Consider the following 27545-nt stretch of genomic DNA (forward strand, 5'->3'; position numbering starts at 1 on the left):
AAATTGGAATATACACAGAAGATGCTCTACCACACAACAAGGACATAGCCTCAACCATGTTCATAGTAGTCTTACTTGTAATAGCCAGAACCTGGAAACAACCTAAATGTCCCTCAGTCAAAGAATGGATAAACAAACTGTGGTTCATTTACACTATAGAATACTACTCAGCTACTGAAAACAAGGAAATCCTGAAATTTGTGGAAAAATGGATGGAACTAGAAATGGTCATACTGAGTGAGTTAACCCAGACCCAGGAAGACTCACATAGTCTATACTCACTTATAATTGGACACTAGCCCAAAAGGGATGCCCCATTCACTTACCAGGAGATGGGGATAGATATGAGGACTTCCTATTGGGACTCTAGGTGAGAGAAGTATGGGAGAATGGGGAAATAGAAGGATCTCGAGGGTCCTAGAAACCTACAAGAAGAACATCATGACAGGTGGATCTAGACGCAGAGAGGTCTACTCAAACTACTGCACCAACCAAGGACAATACATGCAGTAAGCATTGAACCCTTACTCAGATCTAGCCAATGGACAGGACATTCTCCACAGTTATGTAGAGTAGGGACTGACTCAACATGAACTCTGGTGCCCCATATTTGAACACTTCCCTGTGGTGGGGAGGCCAGGTGGCACTCAGAGGAAGGATAAGCAGGCTACCAAGATGAGATTTGATAGCCTATGACCATATAGTTGGGGAGGAGGTCCCCTTCGGTCACACACCTAAGGGAGGGGAATAGGACGAAAGAGGGAGGGAGGGAGGAATAGGAGGATACACGTAAGGGGATAACAATTTAATTGTAATCTGAATAAATTAATTATTAAAAAAGAAAGAAAATAAGAACTGTGAGAAACAGAGAAAAAAGCTTGCTCCAGAATCATTTCTAACAAGTAAACAATTTAATTAATTTGCATATTTAACAATAGGAAATAATGAAAGGAGTTGTTTTATAACCATATTACTACTACCATGCCATGCTGAAAACTTTAAATTGAGGCCATGCAGTTACTGAAATTAGAGCTCAGTAACCGTAATATTTTAGAAAAATAGTGAGACGGAAATGAAAAGAGAACTTCAAGTTCTGGTCTATGGTCGCATAAAATTACATTTCCACTAAGGTGTGTTTATATCCCTCTGTGTGTGGTAGACTGCCACTTAAAATATGAATCCTGGGGATGGAGAGATGACTCAGCAGTTTAAGAGTACTGCTTGCTCTTGCAGAGGCCCAGGGCTTCAATTGCCAACACCCATTTGTTCATGGGCTCACAACTGTCCTGTAATTCCAGTTAAAGGGGATGCAGTTACATCTTCTGGCTTCCAAGCGCACTGCATGCAAGTGTCACCTAGACATACATGCTGGCTAAACACCACATACATAGTATATCAAAGAAATCATTTTGAGGCTGGAGAGATGGTCCAGTGGTTAAGAGCACTGTTGGCTCTCTCAGAGGTCCTGAGTTCAATTCCCACCAGCAGCCACATGCTGGCTTACAACCATCTATACTGGGATCTGATGCCCTCTTCTAGCATACAAGTATACATGACGATAGAACACTCCAATATATAAAATAAATAAGTAAATCTTAGAAAGAAAGAAAGGAATAAAGAAAGAGAAAGAAATAAACAGAGAAATCCTTGTTTTAAATGTTTAAAATGTGATTTTTATTGTGGTTCAAAATGTTCAGAAATCAAGTGACATTCTATCAAGATATAAAATTACTTCTTTTCGGTAAATATGATACATTTTTAAGACTCAATTATATAGTTACTTCATGACAGATTTTCAATGATATGGCAAAATATTTGCAATATTAAATTAAATATTACAATTCTGATATAAATGAAACAATGAGATATTTTTCATTGTTTTATAGATACATACATGTTTAATATATGTACATGCTATAAAATATATAATATCAATAATGTGTTTAGGATCATATGTGTGGATTTTATTATAAATATACGCTCAGGTTTCTACTATTCTTAGGCCAGTCTAAGCATAGCCCCGGGAGTGGTTGTCACAACACTTTGCTTCAGGCAAGTCAAAGGTATGAAATGGAGGTATCTGTTGTCAAATCTCCTTGTTTCAATCTCTGATGTTCTCTGTGCTAGGGTTCCCCTTTGGCTGGAATTCTAGTAAAGTGATTTTTAGCTAGAGATAGTAATTGCTTAGAAAAGCTTGTAACTTTCTTTGCTTCAAGGCAACGATTTCTAATATAAAAATAAATTCATTTGCTCCAAAAATAAAAAATAAAAATAAATATATGCTGATACATGTGAGAAAAGAGAGACTTGGAATATTTAATTTTAGTAGTTATTAGACTTATGTGTGCTTACATTATTTTTCAGTACAGTTTCCTATAGGTTTATAAGATTATATAATGTTTGTATTTATTGCATACATATTTATGAATATTGTTTAACATTTATCAAATCCTTAACAGTTGTCAGCAAGGTTAAATCATAGAACTTCTAATTTAATTTGGTGTAGCTACGATCACTTTTCAAGACACAAATTATTTTAAAAGACATTACAAAATAATGACATTACTGTGTTTCAGGCAGTATAAGTAAGTCATCTCTTCTATAAGATAAAGTCAGGCTAGAATCTTTTGAAATATATGTGTGTGTGTGTGTGTGTGTGTGTGTGTGTGTGTGTGTGTATGTGTACATAAATATATAGATGTGCAGATATAATTATACACATATTGGTATCTTTGGTCCGAAGAAAATGTAATTTTAGTCAATTCCAGAAATTTCATCTTCCAAATATTTTAAGGAAGAGCATAAGTACTGTGGAAATTTGACGTATTTAGGGAGGTCATATTAGAGAAAAGCAATACTTTAACATTGCTATGAAACCACATGAGGAAGAGCAAGGCACAGCACACGCACACATGTCTTTCTGTGCTGAGTCTGTCACCTGCAGTACCTTTAGTGAGTTTAAGGTTTCCCATCTGGACTTGGTTGCAGCTACCTCCAAATGGACCATTCTCGGCCACGGTGCTTTTGGAGGTGGTAGAAGTGAGAAGGCCTAATGCGCGAGGAGTAATAGTAACCAGCTGTGAGACGCTGAGTAAAGGGCCCTCAGATGAAAGAATGGTTGCTACCAGGTAATTACCGAGTCAGGCCTTGCGCTCTGAAGTCAGAGAAGGAACTACAATAGCCATACTTTTGGATATTAATGAATGAGTTTATCAAGTTTGTAGTAAACCAAATATAAAACCAAGAAAGAAAGATGGACAGACTGGAGGAGAGAGAGGATCAAAATATCATGAAATTGTACTCTAAAAACCTCCAGCAAAAATCAAGTGAGGAGGCCTCTTTAAGGCAGGCAACTGAATTTCCTTTCAGAGAGAATCCTGTTTAGAAAGTGTCACCTTGGACAAGGCTTCCAACAAGAAGAGACAACACCAAGAAAGCTATATAATCATATTGAGAGCTTGCAAACGTTAGCAGAGACTGACTGGGGAAGTTGAGGTAGACAGTGGTAGGTTCTGCTCCTTTCTAGCACAGGCATTTTTATAACACAAAATAAAGAACAGTAATCCTGTTGGAAATGGCTTTTCTTTAGTTATTTTTAATAAAAAGATAGTTTTATTCCTGACCTGTCACAGAATTAGGGCAGGAACCCATCCCTACCCAAAGGACTTTGGACCATAGCCACTGTTTAGTGCAAGTTAAGAGGGAGGTATGCATGACAACCACAGCACTTTCCCTAACAGCATTGGAATAATTGGTGAAAACACTGTGGTATTTATCAGCTCACAGGGACAAAAAGGGTGGCACTGACTGCACACTAAGAGTGGCACAGGATGTTTGCAAGGTACTATCAGCAGCCCTTGGATGTTGTGACTGACTGTTCCTGACATGTCAGGAGGAACACCTTTAATCTTGTTGTCATCCTTATAAGAGTCCAGGAATGTCAAAATCACTCTAAGATTTGGACTAGGTTCAAAAATGTATCAAGCCTCAGATCTGATGGTCTTGGCTAAAGAGGTGACACAAACTTCCTGTCTTTGTCCAGGCCAAGTTCCATCACTAGAGCCAGGGATGGTGCTGGACTTCCCTATTGTTGCATGGATCACTAAATGGGAACATATCCAAACGGAATATCCATTTTACTAAGCAGGCAAACAATAAGAGTCCTCGTTGTGTGATAGGGGCTCTCTCTCTCTTTCCTTTTTGACTGAGGAAAAATTAAGGGCAGAAGAGCATATTAAGCTATCATTTATATAAAGAAATGGTGTGTATATAAATAACATAAAATATATAGTCACAAAGTATTCATAGACTAGAAATAACTAGCACTAGTTTAGAAAGGGAAGGACTTCTCACCAGACAGCATAAATAACTTATAATTTGTGAACTACATGTATGCTAACTGTCTCACCACCACTGAAGACAGAGAAACACCATTTAAAAGCTGGGACAGGAAAACAGCTATGGATGCAGAAAAGAAGGGAAAATACAAGTTCACCCAAAGAACAACTTTTGGATTTGCCTCACTTTTTCATTTCTAAGAGATTGTCACTCCTGAATTTAATCACATTGAAATACTGACATTACTTTATTTTTATTTTTATATTAATTCATTCATATTACATCTCAATTGTTATCTCATCCCTTGTATCCTCCCATTCCTCCCTTCCTCCCACTTTCACCCTATTCCCCTCTCCTATGACTGTGACTGAGGGGGACCTCCTTCCCCTGTATATGCTCATAGAGTAAAAAGTCTCTTCCTGGTAGCCTGCTATCCTTCCTCTGAGTGCCACCGGGCCTCCCCATCAAGGGGAGGTAGTCAAATATGTGGCACCAGAGTTCATGTGAAAGTCAGTCCACACTCTCCACTCAACTGTGGAGAATGTCCTGTCCATTGGCTAGATCTGGGTAGGGGTTCGATGTTTACTGCACGTATTGTCCTTGGTTGGTGCCATAGTTTGAGCAAAACCCCTGGGCCCAGATCTGCCGCATTACTTTATATAACAACAAACACACATGAATGTTCTCTGATTAGCCTGGTTCTCTGATTAGCCTGGTTCCCTGTCACTGTAATCAAATCCATTTCAGCATTAGCAGAGGCTTTCACAGAGTTAAAGCAGACTCTCATGGCCAATGTGCTCTCCTGGGACTGTTAAAAGTATCTTAATTCCTTCAATCATCATAAAGTTTGTATGAGGTGATACTGTCCTCATTTTTACAGGCATGGAATTAGAGACAAATTGATGCTAGTTTGGATTCATGCAGTGTGGATCCAGTTTTTTCAGAACTACCCGCACGTCAGCTATAATTTGACATCTAATTAAAGACTACATTTTTTTCTGCTTCTTAGGGATACTTTGCATTTCTTACTAATGGATATTATTTTTTCTTCAGAAAAAAAAAAACCTTGTGTGTATGCACATGCGCATGCATGTGTGCATGTGTACTCATGCATAAAGGTACAATTTCGAGCACCATAGCTAATTTAACTCAGTTTCTAATTAGATGAAAATGTCATAGTTCACACTCATGAAGAACCACAAGGAATTGAAGACTAAAAACACATTAGTAATTTTGGAAACATGCTCAAACTCCAGAGGGTTGTTTTACTACCACCACTTAAGAGGGAATTTTACCAAGTTCTAAATTCTATTTTTATTGTTTTTTAGGATTTCATCAAAGGTCTTTCCATTTTGCTTCGAGGGACAGTACAAGAAAAACTCAACTGGGCATTTAACTTGTACGACATAAACAAAGACGGCTACATCACTAAAGAAGTAAGAGGTGGCACACCAACTTAGCGATCCTCTGAGGCAGTTTTGCTTAACTTCAAAATATTAAAGTTTTAGTGATTGCTTTAAAAAATCACATTTTAGGAAATAAAAAAATATTTAATGTAATTCTAGGAGAGATGAGATATATTCTAATAAAAAATGGAATGGATTAGACTCATTTGTAGTAAATCTCCAAAGAAAGCACAAAACATATCAATGTTATATTCCTTTTTTCTGCTAGTGATATGGTGAAAAGTGAGGATCCTTGGGAGTGACAGATGCCTTGTCATGTCTGGTGGGCAATAGTAAGGGGGACAAAGGTTCCAGACAATCCACAGCCAGCAAAGCTACATCACCCAGTGGTTGCCAGGGTGGATCAGGACAATGGTGGGCTCGACAAACACAGATGGAAGGAAGCTATCAATGAAAACATTCACAAATTAAAATGCTGGTTTGTTACGACCATTTAAAACAGCAAACGAGAAAGGTTTGGAGGAAAGTAATCGCCCTTAGTGTAGGATGTGAATAAGACTGAGTGAACACTCTGCTGGAAGCCTGGACATACTTAATGGTCATGCGGCTGGGCCTGCCTTTCTCTCTGCATTAATAGCTTCTCCAGAGTGAAGGTTTCAACAAAGTGTCTCATATGAGAAAAAGCACTCAGGACCAAAGACATGAATGTACCTTATCTGATACACAGACACAGTGTGTCAGGACACCACTGCTCCATCAGTCACTAGCAAATGATACATGGAGTCAGACTGTGTATCATTAAAGAAAGTGTGAAATTTAAGACGTCATGAAGAGACACACTTCTTAAGTATTTGGGATATTATGAGTGTTCATTGCCTAAGTCCCACAACATTAAAAGTCTTACCCCTTCCCCTTTGAACCATTCTTTTGTTTCTGTCAGTGCTGAGAGCTGAATACAGAGCTAATGCTCTATCTCTTTCCACGTTTACTAGAGCCCATCAGGTCTGCCTACATCGTCTATCTTACCACTTGTCTATGATAAAACCATCTTTTAAAATTTCTTTTATCCTTACAAACTGCATTATCCTCTAGTCCATACTCTCAAAAGTAAACATGAATCCTATCACCTGCCTAATATGTGTTTTATGTAAAATAGTAAATCTGAATATTTAAGTAAGTAGATACCATTTTCCTTTTAAAAGATTAAAATGGCATAACAAAAACTAGATTTTACTTTTAAAGCTAACAAAATGTTAAGGTGCTTCCTAGTCAAAATACTGGAATTTGTATTCTCGTGTGACTCCTTTAGCTAAAGGCCAACTAGGAAAAAGTGATTAAAAACTCCACGGACTTTTACTAACTGGTTGTATTGTAGTTTGTGAAAATCAAAGCATTAAGCCAGACTGTTCACTTCCCAACCCAGTGAGAGACATAGGAATCTACTTCATTTTAAAACTAGGTTCTCACAATTGGTACATTTGGATTCCACTGCTTTGAGGGAAAAGGCTGTTTGTTGGCTGCACCTCATAAAGATTTCAAAACAAACAAGAAATGAAATACTATGAACAAAATCTCCTACTGCCTCTTCACACTTGGGGTGCAGCCTCACATGAGTGCCTTTCCATTTCAGGAAATGCTGGACATAATGAAAGCAATATACGACATGATGGGGAAGTGCACATACCCTGTCCTCAAAGAAGATGCCCCCCGACAGCATGTGGAGACATTTTTCCAGGTATGATTGAAAGATGAGGGGAAGGAGGGCAGTTCTAAAATGATTTCCTGATACTTGGAAAACACTTTGATATAAAAACAAAAATAAAAACAAAACAACAACGCCCCCCAAAACAACAACAAAAACTCCATAGGGGAATTATTATTCACAGGGACAAATAACATCTTAACTTCATAATTTTTAAAAAAAAATTTATTATGGCAGACAATTGTACTTCCAGAAGAGTCAAGAGTATCCAGACTAAGCCATCATTTTATTTCAGGAAGTGTTGTCATGTAGGTCCCACAGGGATCTTAAAGATAACAAATTCTCAATACTCTTCTCCGATTTTTATAGATAAAAATAACCCAAGGCTCGACACTTCAGTAAACTGTGTGAGTCCTGTCATATTTAGAAAACAGTTTAGGTGAGTCATGCTTCACATTACGTGGAGGAAATCACAACCTGCAATGATTTGACCTCACCGTTGTAGGAAGTCACTAGTTCCTCCTACAATGTAATTGTCCTGTATCACACAAAATGACGAGCTATATTTTTATCTCTTTGAATGTACTGGGTATGGGAAGGCTACCAAAGGGCAAGTCAATATGGTGCTTTGTTCTTTTCTTTCTCAACAGAAGATGGACAAAAATAAAGATGGCGTTGTTACCATAGATGAGTTCATTGAAAGCTGCCAAAAAGTAAGTAGAGAAAAAAAACAAAAAACAAAAAACCTGTCCCTTTTGTTAGCATCAGTTACAAATGAGCACAGCCTATTAGCCAATATGAACTGAGCAAAATATAAATCAAGTGCATAAGCTAACGAGGATAGGCTTCTCACTTGAAAACAAGTAGATTTATATGCACATCCAATCTGATAGCATGCCAAGACTGAGGCAAAAATTACTCATGCACACTCCCTGTTTCTTGCAACCTTTAGAGAACTCATTACTGACAACCAATCAAAAACACATAGATTTAAATCACTGTTTCTGGAGGTGGAGAGGCAGCTCCATGCTTAAGAGTGCTCGCTGTTCATCTTAGAGCTTGGTTCCCAGCACCCAAGTGAGGAATCTCACAGTGGTGTGTAACTCCAGCTCCATGGGATCTGAGGCTCTCCTCTGGACTTAGCAGGCACATATATGCTTATGTTCACATACCTACACATAGACATAAACACATATAAATATATATAATGAAAAAATAAAGCTTTGCTCTTTCCCAGACATACTTTTAAAACATGTCATATTTATTCATGTCATCATAGAATAAGAAATTTATTGCAGAGAACGATGGAAGCTTATATTTTTTTTAAATCTTATGTCTGTGTATATATATTGTGAAGGAGGAGCATGCCACAGCACACATGTGGAGAGTAGAGGACAACTTGTAAGAGGGTTCTTTTCTTCCCATTGTTTCAGTGATCAAATTGAGCTCCTCGGCAAAGTATCATTGATTTAATATATGTGGACAAAAAGTAGCATTTTATCAGAAGTCAATAATTGTCTCCAGTTATAAAGAGGAAAAACTTGTGGAAATCTAGTAGTTATATACGACTACCTGGAAATCTAGATTTAGCTTACCTAGAGTGATTCAACTCAATGCACGAGTAGAGCCATAACTACAAATTACCAAACATGGAGAAACATTTGCTGGCGTTTCAGGGTTGTTGTTTTTTTCCCCTCTTTCAGTTATTCATTTTCAACTTTCTTGATGCCTGTTTGCTTCTCAACTCACCTTTCATTAACATCTCTTAGAGATTTAAAATGGTGGCATGAACCCTCTTAGTGGTGACTGGTGCACCAGTGACTCACCACTAATATGCAGGGCTCACCAGCAGTGTTCACCCATAGTGGAGAAGTATTCCTTAACAGTTCAATCTGTCAATACAGTTCATTTCTAAGAAATGGGCTAAGCTAACCACAGCCACCACCGTGCGATGGTTTCTCTCGACCAATCATTTCTCTGGCATTCAGAAACTATCCAGTTTTAAAGATGCCTACAGGTCACATAGATTTAGCAATAACTGGCAGAGTAAAATGGCTGTGTGCGTATTGACTCTTCTTTGTCCTGGAACATGATATTTATATATTTTCTGTGCTTTGGCTTACAAACTACCTGAAATGCCAAAGTTCTCCTCTGTTCCCTTTGGATAATCTCTTAAAGCTCATGGTTGGAAATATATACATATACATATACGTGTGTGTGCATAGAGTGTGTGTAGGGTATATTCATATACAGAGAGGGGGGAAAGGATTCATTAGGTTGGCTTATAGGATGCAATCTCAGCAGTTCAACAATGGCTATCTCACACTGGAGGGATTGACTCTGTAGTTCTTCCGTCCACTAGGCTACATGTCTATGCAATCCCAATATGGTCCTAAAAGATTCCTGGCGAGATGCTGACCTTCAGTCGATGTGGAAGCCCTGAAGAAATCGGTTCTAATACAAGTGAAGGAATACTGTAAACAACAGGATAAATGAATTTGCCAGCAAGAGTGAAAGCAAGCAGGCAGAAGTCAGTGTCCTGATGTCACCTAGTTTTAGAGTGGTTCTTCCTGCTTCAAGTAATCCAATCAAGAAAAGCCATCACACGACTGGCCAGAATCTTGTGCTAGCAGATCCCAGATGCAGTTGACAACCAAGATTAGCTATCACACTCACTGTTTTCATCCTGACATCATTTGAGAAATACTGTGGTCTAGGTGCAAGTAAGATTTAAATGAAATATCTAAAGGCATATCCAAGAGGGCATAAAATGGGCCCTTGTGGTCATTTGTATGTAAAGAGCAGATACACTTGCCATTACAAAGCAGCATCTGAAGGGAACAAGCCATACTTAGAGATATAGCAGCAATTTCCATTATAGACACAGCAAATAAAATCCTTCTATCTCTCCCTTACAGGATGAAAACATAATGCGTTCCATGCAGCTCTTCGAAAATGTCATCTAACGTGTCAGCACATCCTTTCCTGAAGAGGCCAATGGGAACTACTCTACACACATGCAAGATGGAGTTACCACTTCTAGCATAGATTGCTCAGCTGTACACTGAGGCGTATTATGCAAACAGCTTTGTTTTAATATAAAACCAGCTGCCCCCCCCCCAAAGATTTAAGTTTTCCAGTTACAAATTTGCATCTTTTCCACAGTGTCACTAGGGTCACAAAATGCGCTAACTTGTTTCATACTCAGAATATTCAAAAGGCACAGAATCTGGAAGAGCTTTGAGCCTTAGCCAAGTATTACTGAGGCTTTCACAGATCAGTGATTTCAAAACACCAGTGGGTTTTCCTATTTGTTTATATGTATTCAGTCCTGAACTTTAAATGGTTTTCTAAAATATTTACATCTGCATTTAAGTTCCAGAAAGCCAATGAATTTTATTTTAATTCAATTCATATAATACTAAGAAACAAAGATTACTACAAATTTAAAAAAAAAAAAAACAGAACTATAGTCCCAATAGTCCCAATTTCTATGGCTTCACCTGCTGTTAAAAGACATTAATGTATTTCACATTTTTTAAAAGCACATTTAGAAAAATTAGTTTATTATCAGATGTTAACAGATACCTAGTAAAATTATTTTAGTTATTTGTTAAATTTTCCATATCCAAGCCAAGGCTCTACATAATCCATGTAACTTTGGACCTGTTCGATCTTACCTGTAGACTGTTTTGTATTGTGTCATGCAGTAGAAATTCAAAGTGTCAAACAAACCAAGGATGTTTACAGACTTGCAAAGGGTCCGGGTGTCTGTCCTGCAACACCTAGTAACGCTTTATTAACAAATAACCCTTAACAGCAGTAAAGGGCAATTCTAGCCACCCCTAACACCCAATGTTCTCACAGCATGTTTATCATAAGCTATTCAGGGACAGAGAACCCTTGATTGCCCCAAAGCCTACCAGGAATGAAGATCAAGCAAAATATTCTTTGAAAACACCAGTGATTCTATCATATTGGAAATTATACATAAGACTGCATAGGAAATAAAAACAAACATGGAGCAGTTTATAGGAACTGCGTTATGATTTAGCTCATCATAGAACTCAAAGGCTTCACATTCCTTTTAATGATCGTAAGCCAAAACCGTAGAGCTGCCACGACAGTACTATAGATACACACATCTTCCCTGTTTCGTAGAAATATCACAAGAAGCAAGAAGATACAGGAGGAGAAAATTTGCAAGTGTCTGCAATGATAAATCAGGTATCTATTCTGGTGTAGAGATAGGATGTTGACAGCCGCCCTGCTAGCACCAGTGTAGGACGTAAGAGTAGTACAGTACATGTACACTGAAATCTGCCACCGTGTGTTTGTGTAAACTCAATGTGCACATTTTGTATCTCAAAAAGGAAAAATAAAAGCAAAATAAAGTGTTTATTACTCTACTGTGTCTGCTATAGGTCTTTACACACTAGCAAGTTCTGTAATTAATTACTAGATTAAAACTAGATTGTCACTATCTTTCAGTAGTGTTGCCTACAGAAATAACTCAAAGCAAAAGTGAAGGCAGGCAGCTGCTGTAGGAGGCATAGTCTGAGAATGTGACAAGTCTGTGATAGGCCTGTAGAAAGAGAGGACCCAGGACCAGGGAGCGAAGCCCTGATGGAAAATGGGCATGTCCGGGGTATGGTGGCTCAGCAACTGCTTCTATTCTTTCAACTCACAACTGTGCATCTACCTGAAACAAGAATTGCTAAAGGGTCGACCAGTTAACTGTGGGAGAGAACAAGGGGAGGGCATCGTCCAGCCAGTGTTTTGAGGGCATGCAGCTGCTGCCACATAACACGGTGACTGCCTGTCCCTCTGCTTCCCAGTGTGTGGCTATTATTTGAATTTGGTGTGGCTACCCCAGTTCCTACAGCCACTCTTCCTGACAGTGACAGTGAAGGCCTTATTCCAATCTTTTATTTCTCTTACTCTACTCCTTCCTCTTGCAGAATGATCTAGAGGAAGTTTCTAGCTCATCAGAAACTGAACTGAACTCATAAATTATGTTTTAACAAACCAAGTAACTGTGAAATGCACACAACTACTACAGTGTCACTGGATATGTGTTAAGCTTTAATATTTTAATTTCTGAGTATCTTATATGTACATCATCAGTACTTTCAGGCTACAAAATAGAAAAATAACATTCACTTAAATATCATTAACACCTAAAGTTTAGGTAGTTATAAAAAGTTGTAATAAACAACATACTTGTAATAGAATTTTCACATTTTAAAACAAGTTTTTTAAGCCAGAATATTTAGGAAAGAAATGATGTTCTTAAGCATTCTACATTACAAAATACACATTTATACATCCCCGCTAATAGTGATGTCACAAATGCTTACTTGCTATCTTGTATTTTTTCAGTCTTGATAAATATAAAAACCAAAAAATGGCCAAAACCAACCTATGAAATAAGAGCACAGGCACAAAATGATCTTCAGACAGGCTGTAAGTAAAAATATATTGGAAAATATACACATAGGTATGATCCGTAACCTCCCACCGGTGACAAACATGAGAAACCCCAACAGAACTCAACTTTTACCACATGTTACTTTAATTGCCTTCCATTAGCACCTGTGCTCTGTGCTCACAAACAGCTTGTAGATGATTCCTCTGGACTTGACATGGTCCCCGTAGCACAGTTAATGAATGAGTGGTGCTGTGAATCAGAGTGAACAGAAGTGAGGAAAGGTCCTGGCAGCCAAGGTCAGTGCCTGAGGAAGCAGCGTGCCTTTTCTTGGCTCCCTTACTCAATAGCATATAGAGCAGTACGTTGGGATTTTGGACTTGATGATGGTAAGACTTCCCTGACAACACAAGAAAACACTGGCATTAGAACTCAGTTACCTCAGTAGGCAATACCTCTTCCAGTGGAGCTTAAGAAGCACAGAAGACTCTCCCTACCCTTGTGACCCCCGCCCCCACCGCCAAAAAAGAACCAAGTGCAATTTGTGTTTTCTATATACCCACTACCTCTTAAATAGGACTGAGTCCTTCCCCTCCCACACGCGTGCCAGGAGCTGTGTGAGAGCATCACCTGTGGAGAGCTAACTTGAGCATTCTCAAACAAAGTCATAAAAAAAACACAACCCAAATTACAAGATGAGCAGAACTGCTTCTCTGAGGGACACCAAACAGAGCTAACGACTTTATAAAGGAGGAGTTAACGCAGGATTTACATTTGCCTTCCCTGCACTCCACAAGCATGCCTGGGTTAACTATTTCTCGGCACCCAATATCCTGACATAAAGGAAGAAACTAGCAAAGTCTACCTCTCAGGCCCGTGCTGGAGAGAAAGTGAGTTAAGGCTTATGACGCACTCTGTAGAGTACTTGTCACAGTTCTCACATACTCTAGAATGAAATGAAGTGTGGGGCATTGGCCTTTCCCAAGACAAGTGAGCATGTTGCTGAGAACAAAAACTAAGTCATGCATTTGTAAAATGTTTCAACTTAAGACTGGTAAAGATTATAAGAAAGTGTCTCTGTGCCTGTAACAAATGTGTTCATTCCCCGGTAGTTGCAGCTTCACATTATTTTAATATATAAAAGCCAAAAGAAATAGGAAACTCATGTACTATGAAGTCTTGCTTTTTAAAATAGGTAGGCTTTATTTATCTTTATTTTATGTGTATGGGTGTTTTGTCTGGATATATGTCTGTGCACCACATGTGTAGAGTGTCCAAAGAGGCCAAAAGTGGGCAATAGACTATGTGGTTGTGAACCACCATGTGGGTGCTGGGAACGGAGGCTGGGTGCTATGGAAGAGCAGGCAGTCTTCTTAAGCAATAAGTCACTTCCCCAGCCCCTAGAATTGTTAAAGACTCATTACTACTGAAGAAATGTAATATGTTTTTAAGTTCCTCCAAGAGAAAGAGGCGCATTCCTTATATTCTTGAAGAACATCAAAACATCTACAGTTAGCATAGCACTAACCAAGTCAGAAGAAAGGAACCGGCATTAATTCCAAATTAATACAAAGCTTTAAAGAAAATTTAGATGTGTAAATTTTATGGGTATGACTATTTTGCCTACATGTATGTCTCTGCCCCGTGTGCATGCTAGTGCCCAAGGAAGCCATCAAGAGTGTCATATCCCTTTGGAACTGGAGGTCATGAATAATGGTGTGAGTGCACAGACCTGAACCCAGGTGCTCTGAAGAAGCAACAAGTGTGCTTAACTGCCGAGCCATCTCCCTATGCCTAGCTAACCCTTCTTTTGCAATGCTAGAAATTATTACTAAAATATCATGTAGAACACACAAAGGCCAGTGACGAAGGCTGAGGAATATTTAAGATCTATTATAATCACAACCCCTTTTTCTTTTTAAATTCAATATGAGCAATATCCAAAGCTACCAAGACTGCATAACAACAGAAGGAGCCCTCTCTTTCTCAGACTTCGATAGGTTAACAATGTCCCCTGCGAGGCAGCTCCAAGTAACCATGTGCAGCTCCTGAAATGTATCTCAATCATAACTTCCCCTTCCCAACACACAGACATCCAAAATGTCACATGATGGCTCTGATTTTCCTGATTCACTCCCTAAGAAGGTCTCCTGGATGCACACAACTATTTAGGGGAGGCGCCAGTTTAAAAAGTTGTCATCATCATTCACCACCGGTTCACTTCCATCTCAGAAAGGAGGGAAGGGCAAATACATCTGGGATTCAGATTCCACAGTGACTGAGTACATTTACAAGTAAGGACTTCATCAGAAATGGAGTCACTGGGCTGGTAGGGGCTGGTTCTATACACGTCCTCAGTATCTGAGGACCAGTCTCCTGCCCAGGACTCAAACACAACAAAGAAATGCATTCTCTAACAGCCCTGTTGAGGCTTGTTCCTCTGCATAAGCCTTAGGTGTTCATCACAAAAACAAAATATGCAATTTAAAGATTATTAAAATTAGCAGAATTAGCTGATTAAGGCATGGCCAGCAAAACACTGTATACAATCTTTGCATACACTTCATTGTAGTAATTTAGAAAATATGGAAAATGCAAGTTCTACATTGTTAAGGTAGCTAGCTGAATACTTCTTTCAGATTATGAAAATACGTTTAATCTTGCTGACATCATAGAGTAATGAAGTCCCCATATTCCTCCCCTTGGAAAGTTGGAAAATAGTAATATCAGCTCTTCCAATGTGTCTATGTTCTGTTCTACTGTGGACGTGGCATTTCCATCTACAGGGAGCTTCTAAAACTGAGGAAGAGACAAGACTGATTAAAGGGAAAAGGCAACCACGAGTGTGGGCAGCTCAGGTAGCACCTATGAGCACACACAGGAACTCATGATTTCTCCCTAGTGCAGATATGTACAGAAATAAATAAATATAACATTTTTAAGAATGGGCTTGGGATCAGTTAGGCGTCCTTGCTCTGACCTGTTCACAGGTGAAACAAAACAGCTAAAATAGTTTAAAGAGAAAATTAAGAGTGCACCTCTAAAACTGCCACAAAAGCACACAGGCCTGTGTTCACCTAGCCTGGTTCGAGAAAAGCCATCTTAAAAACTCTACCATCCCAGCAAAACAGAAACTTTTGCCTAGAAGAGGAAAAACTGGAAACATTCACATTTATAATTAGGGATGCAATGAGTTAATAGATGCTAACCACACATGGATTCTCCCATTAAGAATGCAAGCACAGGTACGGAGCATGCACAGCCACAGGGCAGCCTTCTACTTACACTCCCGCCGTGCTGCTCCAGCTTTTGCAAGGCGCTGGTGATGGGCTCTTTGAATTTTTTGTCCATTAGCCTCTTGGAAAGCTTTTGAAGATTGAGGGAGAGGGGTTAAAAACAAACAAACAAATTAAATGAATAAATAAATAAATTTTGCCATAAGCACCAATAACTTTTAATCATGCCTTAATTTGAAAACACAAAAATTGCTTCAGTACATGATCCACTAAAGCTTACATGTAAGAATACAACATTTGGTTAAAAGCTGACTTTGTGTCACTTCAAGCACTACCTAGCTCATAATATCTGCTACAGTAAGTTTTCTGGGGCTGTGGAAATGGCTGACTTCAATACTCAATACTCGAATTAAAAACTGGGCACGGTGGTTTATGACTGTAATTCCACCGCTGGGGAGGCTTCCTTGGGACTCACTGGCTGGACAGTGCAGCCTCATCGGTGAGCTTCAGATTCGTGGGCAATGCATCTGACAGAAGGTAGACAATACTGCTGAAGGCAGCGCCTGGGACTGTCCTATACTTTCCACATGCATGCTTACGTACACACACACTGATACACACACACAGATACACATGCTTTGGTACCCGCCCCCACACACACACAAGCACACATGTTCTCACACAAAAATCAGGTTTACAAAACCATGGCATACTTTTGCATTCTGTCACATTGCAAGTCCGTGCAGGGAAGTAAGATGGAAAGCTACACCTCCAAAGCATACATTGCCCTACAATAAGAGGGGAAAAGTTGAAGAGTAACCGACTGACAAAGAAAGTCAGACTAGAGACCACAAGACCACTTAGCTCTTGTTACATCCTAAACACATCATATCTAGGAACATAGAATTTTGTTTAAAAAGGAGAGCAAAGGTGAAGGAAGACAGAACCACAGGCACTAGCAGAGAAGCAGCAGTGTGTTAGGTAGTCATGAGCAACTCACCAGTACTCCCATGAAATACTTGCATTTCTGCAGACAGTGACCAAGACATTTTGGCTAAAAGAAGCCATGCTGTCTGGTAAACAGTTTCAGAACATATTCAACACAGACTTAATAAAAGAATACTGAGCACTTTTTATTAATAAACCTGAAGTCAGCTTTGTGAGCTTAATCCATTAAAAAAAAAATTAGAGGCACTGTCCACTACAACAATATTCTGTGACCTATTTAGTCTAATCTGCATTTGTTGGTTAGTGTAAATGTTAACACACACCGTCAAAGTGACTGGATTGAATAATGCCCAGGTACATATAGCAAGCCTTTGGTTTGTGTGTGAATTTTTTTTCAGAGTAAGTTTACAAGGCTCTAACCAAGGAGTGGACTGATGCTTGGGTTCCTCACGTCACGGTGTTACTGAGAGGGAGTAGAAAGTGGGAGGTAGGAATTAGTTAGAGAGAGGTTACTGAGACCCTGAGCCCTTCACATATGCCCATCCATGCTTCATGCGCACTACGAAGTCACCTGTTCCATGCTACCACATCCTTCCTGCCGTGAGGACTGACATCTGTGATCTCAGCCCATACAAATCTTTCCTACCACTTGGCTGCTTCTGCCAGGCATGGTGTAGCATGACAAGGAATGTGGTCTTAAGGATTTGAGCTAGGTTAGAGCTTGACGGCCAGGTTATGGAGATATGAAAGCTCCTCTCCACTGTGCAGTACTCACACTTGTAAGCAGAAGTTTCAGATGGCCATTCAGGGATGGGCCAACGGCCACACTCAGCTGCACAAGCGCGCTCAGTCCTCTGTCAAACACTTCGTCATCGGAATGAACCTGTGGAGCCAGTTCACGGGAAGAATTAAAGCTTCCACAACACTATGAAAGGGTCTCTGTATTATTTCCTTTGGCCCTATTCCATGGTACTTTGTGTATAATTCTACTTTCTACTTTCAGAATAAATTTTCTAGGAGGATTGGTGTACATATAGCTCAAAGAGACTTGCTCATTGGTATCAATGGGGAAAAGAGGTAAAGGGACAAAATTGGAAAGATGGAAGGGAAGATAGGTGAGGGAAACAGGCAGGCAGGGGCAGGACAAGTAGGATAAAGCATTTAACCCTAGAAACTGATCAACAAACAGGCTCTGGGGAGTAAGCTTAATGCACTGTATCTAGAGTCAGATAACAGCAGTTACTAATGTGCTTCTGTCACACAGAGCATGAACAGTCACCTGAGGTTATGTCCCCTAATTACACAAAACGTTCCCTTCACTCTCAGGACCCTAAGTACATCCTATAAAGGAGTCAAGTGCATAACTGCCTGACTCAGAGTAACAGTGGTTTTGACACTGCACACACCTGTCAAACCCACAGGTACAGCACTGCCTTGTATGCAATGTGCTTTTGTACCAGAGTTTCCATCCGTATCATGCAATTCAGAATAATGAAGCCCAGGGAAGTAACCCACTTACCAGAGCTGCCTTCAGCACTGGGACCAGTCTAGGTAGCAAAGGCGTAGCTTTCTCAGGAGCACCTTTGACCAGCAACAATTCCCTAAAGCCCTCCTTTGACACAAAGGTATAAGGATGCTTGGTCTCCCTCAGACCCTGCCAAAGACAATATAAGCACAGAAACATGATTAGATGCCTTTTGCTTATGTTACCAACCACAAAACTCAATGTTTCTAGCAGAAGTGAAACTAGAAGTTTGCTTAATGTTTTTCTTATCACCATGAGCAGTTTCAGCAATTATAATCTGAATTATACCTGAGGAATCATGTAACAACAGATACACACTACAGAAGTCTCTTCTCTCAAGGAGAGAGAAAAAAGGAAAGCAAGAAAAGCAAAAACCAATAGAATACCAAAAAAAAGGGGGGGGGGAGAAAAAAACCACAGAGACAAAAAAGAAAAAGTTAAAAATAAAAACAAGGACAGATAAGGGGAGGAAAGGTGGGGGAAAGAAAAAGCTACCAGTGAAAGAAGATAAGGAAGTCAACAGAACACTGAGATGGCTGCTTCCTAACGGATGCTGAAGACAGTGAACTGCTCACTCTGTGCTCTGTACTGGCCCCTGAACACTAAGTTCCAACAATGTCTCCTTCACACTTAGATATATCAGAAGGCAAACCCTGCACAGTTAGGACACGTGCTGCCAGAACTTAAGTCTACCGTTCAGCGGGGCACCGCGTTCAGCACTGCTCATGGCGCCTTTGTTCTGAACGCCTTAGAAAAGAACAGCCAGCACTCCATGATTTACCAGCCACAACTAGAAGACAAAACCGACCGTCTGACTTCTGAAAAGATCAAAGCAAACAGAAAAGTAGCAGCAACGCACTTGGATCTATGTGTGAAGCGGGGCCAAAGTCAAGTTACAGGTTACCAGTTTTCAATATTTTGTCAGTTTGACCTCAGTATCTGCTTCCAGACAGTGGTCAAATGTCTCCTGTTCACTGTCCTGTCATGTTTCCTAAAACAAAATCACCAACATGGCAAATCACCCTCTAACAGGCTCAGTACCTGTCCCAACCGTCCCTGTATCTTATTCATTTTCAAGATGGAGAACTGAGAGTCAAAGTTGAAATGGATCTCAACAGTGCTCTGCCTGTATTCCTTCCCCATTATTAAGCGAGGAGAAGAAAAGTAAACTGTAACTCAGTACAAAAGTAAATGTCCTGGTGTTGGGCCACAGGTACATATTCAAGACTGGCCACCGAGACAGCCTGGAAGGGAAGCTTGGTGCCTGAGTTTATTCTATGATCCCATACGGTGTATGGAGAGCCACCTCCAAGAAGCTGTCCTCTGAGTCCTATACCCACTCTGCGGCACACAAACACCCACACTCACAAACGCACACTCTCACATTAAACAAACAAGAATTTTAGAAGGGCTTATTTTCAAGAGTTGTAATGGCAGAAGCCCTTTAATGATTTCTCAAAGTAAAGCACTTTCTGCACCCTAACTATTTGAACTATGTAATGTATCATGAGTTTTGATTAGTCTAAAACATGGTTTGCTATTCTATATAAAAGACAAATCACAGAGCCTGCATGGGACTGTACTAGGTCCCCTGCATATAAGCTATGGCTGTGTATCTTAGGGTTTTCTGGGGCTCCTAGTGGTGAGAGTGGGAGGTTTCTCGGACTCTTTTGCCTGCTCTTGGGACCTTCTTCCTCCTACTGGGTTGTCTTACCCCACCTTGATATTAGTGTTTGTGCCTAGTTTTATTGTAACTTATTATGCTGTGTTCAGCTGATATCCCTAGGAGGGCTGCTCTTTTCTGAAGGGACACGAGGGAGAGGGAAGGTGGGGGTGTGGTGAGACAGCGAGGCATGGAGGGAGGGACGTAACATACGAGAGGACAGTGAAGGGGAAAGGCATATCTAAAAAGGAACTAAGTATGAAACACTATCCATTTCATTTAGCTGCAAATTCCTGTTAGAATTTCATAAGACTGGCTACTTATTTATTTTTTATATGTGTGTGTGTAATGTCTTATATACATGCATGTATATATAACAATTACAATTGCTTACTTAAAATCCAGCATTTTAGTGCCTCTCACTTGATAATTATTTTAAAAGTATAGGATGGTATTCACTTATGAGCTACAAAATAACAATGAAATTTTTAAAATATTTTTTTCTATTCACACTCAGGAGAGCTAGAATGTTTTACCTCAGCTAACGTAATTAGAAGCGGGTCAAATGGAAGAATTTCAGGCGGGCATTCCCACTGTAGTCTGTGTTTTACTGAGCCATGTACGAGTCTAAAAGGCAAAAGTCAGTGAATGCAACAGGAAACCCCAGAAGCACATAAAAGCAGGGTGCTTGTAACACAACATTGTTCCCAGAATACAGATGTAGAATTATTGTGTGACACACAGGAGTGTCATAGTCTTAAGTACAAAGGCAACGCAATGCAAGTAAATCATCCTTCACATTCCTAAATTTTCCACAAAACTGCTTAGTAAGCTTGTAATGTAAAACTGTTTATATATTTCTTATTTAAGCATTGTCACTCTGTCAGAATCCTGATATGCGTGTTGTACTGACTTCTCTCAGACACAATACAACAAAACAGGTAACTGATAAAAAATGAAAAGCATGTAGTAGTTAGAAACAGTAGTGTTTACAGAGAATCTTTCTATACCCTAACACTGGTAACACTAATCTAAAGGCAGATCTGTCTTACTCGCTGTTAAAGAGAAAACCTAAGGCCAAGAAAGATGAAATGGCCCCTTTGAGGTTACAAGTGGTCCTGAATTGAAGCCTCTCCCTAGCCCCAGAGGCATGCCTGAAACATGGCTGGCTGATGTCTTTACAGTACAGCACAACTGCCATGGCTGTGAATTATTGGTCATTTACTCTCACCTCCTCAGTCTTGGTTTACCTGGGCTCTGATTTCTTCAGTATTAAATCCATAACAGCAGGAGGCCTCAGTAAAGTAACGTTTTGCATTTTCAGCAAATAATTACACTGGAGAAAAGCACTCAGAAGTTTAAAACAAAACAAAACTTTGGGGTGTGTGTGTGTGTGTGTGTGTGTGTGTGTGTGTGTGTGTGTGTCAGGGTCTCCTGTACATAATGCTGACCTCAAGTAGCCAAGAGTGACCTTCCCCTTGCTTCCCTACCCCAGTGCTGGGATCACAGCTATACGTGACCGGGCCACATTTACAAAGTGCTGGGAGATCCAACTCAGGCTTCATGCGTGGCAGGAGACATCCATCAACTGAGCTACATCCCTAACTCTCTGATTTAGAATCTAAGAATGACATGGTGATGATAAATTCAAGAATGCTTCTTTAGCTTATTTGTCACTCCAAATTTGAAGAATACTAATAAAAAATGCATTTTTGAAATTTCAGAACTGAACATAAAAACTGATGTTATAGTTATCCCTTCTATGACATAAATAAAATTTTTTACCATGAAAAACACAATAAAACTGAACATTCTATGAAAAAAAGGCACCAAGAATTTATCCAAAAAGAAGCACATGTAGTTATACTAAAAAATATTTCACAACGCTGACCAGTGTTTACATTACAACCAAGATAGGATTCTGTGTGAGGATTCTGTTGTTGTTTTGGTGGTGGTAGTGGTTGTTGTTGTTGTTGTTATTATTATTTTGCAACTTGTAGAACCCTATAAATGCTTAAATTAGTTGTACCAAAAATGGTACACTCCATTCAATTTATTTTCTTGAGTTATCTGGTGTTTTACTACAGGTCTTAGTAATTACATATTGGAGTTGACGTGGTTTCTATGAACAATGCCCAGGGATCTATTCCAATCCAAAAGTCAAGGTAATAAGTCACCTTGATTTTAATCTCACTAGTAAATAAATCTTCAACAAACTTAAGCTGAATAATATATTGATTTCACTCAATTACTTTGAGCCACACAGTCAGCTATGCATTGTATTGATTTTACCTGCAAGGAATGCCTCCTTTAGAGTAAATAGCTGCGAACGCAGAAGGTGCTCGTGACTGTTCACCGAACTGAAATGAGAAAAAGAAAATATCACCACTACCACTACCTCGCCTCCACAGACTGATACCTTCGATTTTAATCCTGCTGAGATCAGCTGGGGCGGGGGCGGGGCAGGGGGCGGGAGAGCATATACCCTGACTTCCAATACTCACCTCTGTCCAGCCACACGGCTGAGATAAACACACAACCAAGCCTTGGAGGTGTTTTTCATCAACTTTTATTTTGACTCAAAGGTCTGCAGGTGGCTGAAGGCATACATAGATCAAAATGTCTTTCACCTTTCTCTCTCAGTCCAAATAAAGAATTTGGGGATTAAGAATAGGGAGAGGAAAGCTTTGCTTTCTCCCATCACTGTACATCACACATGCCTTCCAGCCAATCATAGATGTGTAAACAACAGAGAATCTATCCAGCTTCTCCAAACTGGCTTCGTGCTTCTATGAAACAAAGGATTGGCCTTGGGAGAATCAAGGTCAGGATCAAGTGTTATAAACATATATCTGAATGTATGCTCTAGATTACGTAAGTGGCACTAAGGACAAAGAGAATACATTTGCACTTAGCCAGCACTGTATGTCCTGCATGCCCTTCAGCCAAGTACAGATGTGTAGAGGTAGGAGAATCTGTGTAACGTCTCCAAACTGGCTTTACACTTCTATTAAACAGAGGATTATAGTATGGTTTCTGGTGGACCAAATCTGTAGAACATCAATGAATGGCTACAGCTTTATGTGAGCAGAGACAGGCATGAATAAGCCATCCCATAGCAAGTGAATGCAAGCTAGTTCACTGACATTAGGAAGTTGAAAGAAAAAAATCCAACATACAATTCACAACATGCCAAACTAATTAACATAACTAGTTCACTAGCAAACACAAAACCCATGAGAGCACTAAGAGTGGTTAAACTGTAAGCAGCTAAACGCCTTATTGCTTATAAAACTGCACTGCTTGAGGAATCTGTACTCACAGGGTTAATGGTTTTAGGGTTGAGTTTATCACTTGGCCGAGGATGAGCCCTTCTTGCAGCCTCTGGAGAACTGGCTAACGAGGAGGATTTGCTCCGCTGAACTGTAGTCCTGTGTTTTATCTGTGAGCCTGAGGACGTCCTTTGATCATAATTGCCTAGAAAGAAAACAGAACATTAGTACAAAAGACAGAACCCAATCCTGTGGCGACATGAAACGCGGAATGTGTCATTAACAGACCTGGCCCTCTCCCTTGGGTAAAGTAAAGCTCTGTACCTGTGGCTCTGTTTCTTATCTGCACACCTCCAGGGTACTCTGATTTCTGCATGGCTTTCCTTTCGCTCCTGGAGTTAAATGAAACAATTTCAGAATCTGTTCATCTGCCATAAACGTAAGACCAAAAAGAATACAGTTCTACACAGATACGAGAGTGGAGGCCCAAGGTTACCAAATGTACCATCCTACATTTGAGGCAGGGTCTGTCTCTGAGCCCAGGAGCTCCCCTTATTGACTAACGTGGCTAGTCAGCTTGTGTCAGGACTCCCTTGTCTATGTCTCACACGTGCTGGGATGACAGACAGACCACCACAACCATCTAAATTCTCAAAGGATTCTGGGTAATCAGATTCTTTACCATCTCCTTAGACCTCCTTATATATTTTCTCCATTTTTCTCTACCTGTTTTAAATCAGTTTAAAAGCCAGTAATCTCTACATTTGAAAATATTTTAAACATTCTGGAAAACATGGTTTCCAAATCGTTTAAGTATCCAAGTTTGTGTCACCTGTGTGTACACATAGGCATGCTAATGCGTGTAAGTGTGTATCTTCTGCTATTGTTCTCCACCGTTTTGTGAACCAGGGTTAGGGTTAGGAGCTCATGTATTCTACTAGGATGGTCTGCGAGCCCCTAGGATCTTTTCAAAATAATAGGGGTTTTTGTTGTTGTTGTTCAATTTGTAGACAGAGTCTTATCATATAGTCCTGGATAGCCTGGAACTTGCTATGTAGACCAGGTAGGACTTGAACTTAGGAGAGACCTGCAAGCCTATGTCTCTGCAGTGCTGGAAGCTCTTAAAGGCATGTGATAGCATGCCTGGAAAATATAATTATTTTAATTGTTCAAAGTATCACTCTTAATTTTAAAAGGCAAAGTGTGTTTGGTTTTTAAAAAAAAAGTAATATCCCCCTGGGAGAAACCGCTGACAAACATGGATGTTTGTTGTGAAAGAAAAAAATGCTTACTTCACTTTAGACTACCTGTTCTTTAAATGACTTGAGGCAGGTGGTGTAATGGAGCAGTGACAAAAAGAAACGAAAAGGTGAAAAATACGTTGCTATAAATCCAACCCAGGTCACCCCTCATTTCTTTCTTAGGATTTTAAATAGACACCCGAATACAGAAATCCACTATAGAAGGCCTAATTAAATCACAGTGTCAGCTGGAGAAACAGCAAACACAATACAAATCCTCCAGGTTTCCATTACGTCTCTACCTAAAACGGACTGGTGGCACCTGTGTATACTAGGAAATCTTTGTTTTACAAATACCAAGTCTCAGTAGCCCTCCCCCTAGTTTAAGATCACTGCACACTACTTGTTATCTTCTGCCCTCTGATTAGAAGCCTAGTAAGTTCCAAAGCAAAACCTGCTTTCCATTTCTCAAACATTCCATCACCAAATCTACCCACTTCCAGGCACCGAAGTCCAACTCCGATCCAGAGTGTTGTAAAAGTTGAAAATGAGGAAGTGTGATGATACCGCTATAGGAAAAAAAATTTTTTTTGAAAACGGGGAGACAGTGAGCGGATTCCAGTGAGAATCCTCTAAGCCAAGTTCCCTTGCGCCCACGCTCTAGGGAGCTTAGCAACAAGCTCCGGCGGCTCCAGCTGTGGGACACCGACACGGGAGAGCGCCCACGCCGAGACCCCCGCCTCTGGCGCCGGCTCCTACCGCCAGTCTCACTACAGCCAGCCTCTGCGCAGCCCCAAGTAGGGACTGCGTCTGACTTTCAGCGGCAAAGCCGGAGGCCGTGATCCAGGAAACCGGCATCAAAGAGCATAGACATCCGGCGCCGCGCAGTGACGTCACACACGCGCCGCTTGTCTAAGCCAATCATCGGAAGGATACAAAGGCGCTCTGGGGTTGCCCGGCAACTAGTTGGCGTTCCAAAAGCCACTGTCTTGAAAGAGCTCCTGAGACAGTCTGAGCAAAGGAGCTTCGGAAGATCTTAAAGGAAGTTTGTGTTTTAGTTTTCAGAGGATAGACGCTGATTCGCCCTTGCTCTCTGGTGAAGCCTCTTTCCCATCCATATGCTTATCTCTTAACTACTCTGGAACGTTTCATGTCCTTCAACACTCCTGCCTTTGATCCTGACAGCCATCGGTTTCTTTTAGCTTCCTGTCATGCTAATTCCTTTCCTGTCATACATTAACATTCCATATGCTATTGCATTCAATAGCAGAATACTCTAATTTTATAAAAGGCATATTATACATAATATAACATATAACTTTACAGTTATTAACATATTCTTTGGTCCTTCACATTACTTTTATGAAATTCCCGCTGGAGGAGAATGTGTTCCTTTGCATCAGGAATAATTTAGATAATGTTTGTTAAGAGACCAAACTCTCAGACTTTTCAACTTCACTCCTCTCTAGAATCGTCTTTGTTGGACTTAAAGCCATAACTTTCTTTTCAAGTACGGGGCAAGAATTTGATGTTTTATTTCAGACTATGTTTTTATTTTACAAAAAAAAATTGTCAAGGCATCATTCAATAATGATGCATGATTTCGGGGCCATCCTACTTGGAGAAGCCTCTAAGGGATCCAGGTGAGGCTGACTAGAAGACAGCTAGATAGAGCATAAAGAGATTTGGAAAGAGGTCTTGACAGGTGTGTGGATTTTAGGGCTGAAAGCATGTGGGTGAAGATGAGCAGGACTTTGTGGCAAGGCACACGTGTTGCTCATATCTCCTCACCTTATTTTCCTTTTAAGGTAGTACTTTATTTTATTTAGGAAAATAAAGGGATGATGTAGGGGTGCCCTATGTGTCTAGCAATAGCAAAACATTCTGAAAGCACAGAGTATACTATGTGTTTTCTATTTGCTGTTATAGACCCACTCCTGCACTTTCAGTGCTGTCTGGTTGGGCAGCTCATTGGGATGCACCATATCCACCTGCTCTTTACTTCCGGGTTTTGTTTGAATTTATTAAGTAGGAAATATTAATAAATATTTGGAAATTATGGGAGAGTGAAATATTGATTTTTCAACTTTTATTCTACCTTGGTCACCATTCTACTTCTAGGAAAAGGCACCATGAACAAGGCAAAGGCTAATAAAATAAAGCATTTAATTGGGGTCTTGCTTACAGTTTCTGAGGTGTAGTACACTGTCATCAAGGAAGAGAGTGTGCCAGCACGCATGATGCTGGTGCAGGAGCTGAGAGATACAACCTGATCCACAGGCTGAGAAAGAGAAACTCTGGGCCAGGTGTGGCTGTTCGAAAACCTCAAAGCCCAACCCCTAGTGAGATGCTTCCTCTAACAAGGCCACACCTCCTACTTCTTCTGGTACTAGCAAATAGTTTCCTTCATTTGTGATGACTAAGCATTCAAATATATGAGCCTGTGGGTGCCATTTTTTTAATCAATCTACCACATTACACTCCCTGGTCCCCCACAGGCTTGTAGCCATCTAATGCAAAAATGTATTTAGTTCAACCTCAAAAGCCCCCATAGTCTATTAAAGTCTCAAGATTGTTTATGTTGTAACCTGATTAAACTCTATAGCCACCCCACTGAGAACTACTTTAGTTCCTATATAACTGTAGCTCCTTTGTTAACCCCTCCTGTCACTTTTAACACACTGGAAGCCAATTTGTCTCCAAGTTGCCATTTTGATCATAAGATAAAACTAAGTTCCAGCTCTCAGGCTCTACTTTCCTGGGAGCCTAAATAGTCTTTTACTTAC

At 40.1% G+C, this 27545-nt stretch overlaps 2 protein-coding genes across 9 annotated transcripts in view; one reads left to right on the forward strand and one right to left on the reverse strand.

Moving 5' to 3' along the window:
- Positions 1 to 11855, forward strand: part of KCNIP4 (potassium voltage-gated channel interacting protein 4) — a 1038736-nt gene extending 1026881 nt beyond the window's left edge. For all 7 annotated transcript variants that reach the window (XM_084799181.1, XM_084799182.1, XM_084799186.1 and 4 more), the window contains 4 exons: positions 5667 to 5774; positions 7375 to 7479; positions 8097 to 8159; positions 10365 to 11855. In XM_084799181.1, coding sequence (XP_084655307.1) covers positions 5667 to 5774; positions 7375 to 7479; positions 8097 to 8159; positions 10365 to 10412 — 324 coding nt within the window. In that variant the 3' untranslated portion in view covers positions 10413 to 11855. The remainder of the gene's footprint in view (positions 1 to 5666; positions 5775 to 7374; positions 7480 to 8096; positions 8160 to 10364) is intronic.
- PACRGL (parkin coregulated like) lies at positions 11063 to 25646 on the reverse strand. Of its 2 annotated transcripts, XM_084799189.1 has the most exons (10): positions 25519 to 25643; positions 25257 to 25328; positions 23843 to 23910; positions 23569 to 23723; positions 22539 to 22606; positions 20783 to 20873; positions 18578 to 18712; positions 17834 to 17941; positions 16160 to 16240; positions 11063 to 13274 (listed from the first exon to the last, which is right to left on the reverse strand). In XM_084799189.1, exons 3-10 carry the CDS (start codon positions 23892 to 23894, stop codon positions 13218 to 13220), a joined length of 747 nt encoding a protein of 248 aa, XP_084655315.1. In that variant the 5' UTR covers positions 23895 to 23910; positions 25257 to 25328; positions 25519 to 25643; the 3' UTR covers positions 11063 to 13217. The 2 variants fall into 2 exon arrangements, with proteins under 2 accessions (XP_084655315.1, XP_084655314.1); XM_084799188.1 differs by having other exon boundaries at positions 25257 to 25646.
- Positions 25647 to 27545: the final 1899 nt, after the last annotated feature.

The sequence above is a fragment of the Acomys minous genome (genome assembly GCF_964271855.1).
Source record: "Acomys minous genome assembly, chromosome: 10".
Classification (NCBI taxonomy): Eukaryota; Metazoa; Chordata; class Mammalia; order Rodentia; family Muridae; genus Acomys; species Acomys minous.

What these genes read in the sequence shown, in the direction of transcription:
- PACRGL (XM_084799188.1), bottom strand. Translation starts at nt 23,894, where the DNA reads ATGCAGAAATCAGAGTACCCTGGAGGTGTGCAGATAAGAAACAGAGCC. An exon ending in GATAAGAAACAGAGCCACAG is followed by an intron (nt 23,724 to 23,842) that starts GTACAGAGCTTT and finishes TTTTCTTTCTAG; the next exon opens with GCAATTATGATCAAAGGACG. An exon ending in TGGAGCAGCACGGCGGGAGT is followed by an intron (nt 13,275 to 16,159) that starts GTAAGTAGAAGG and finishes TTGTGTTGTCAG; the next exon opens with GGAAGTCTTACCATCATCAA.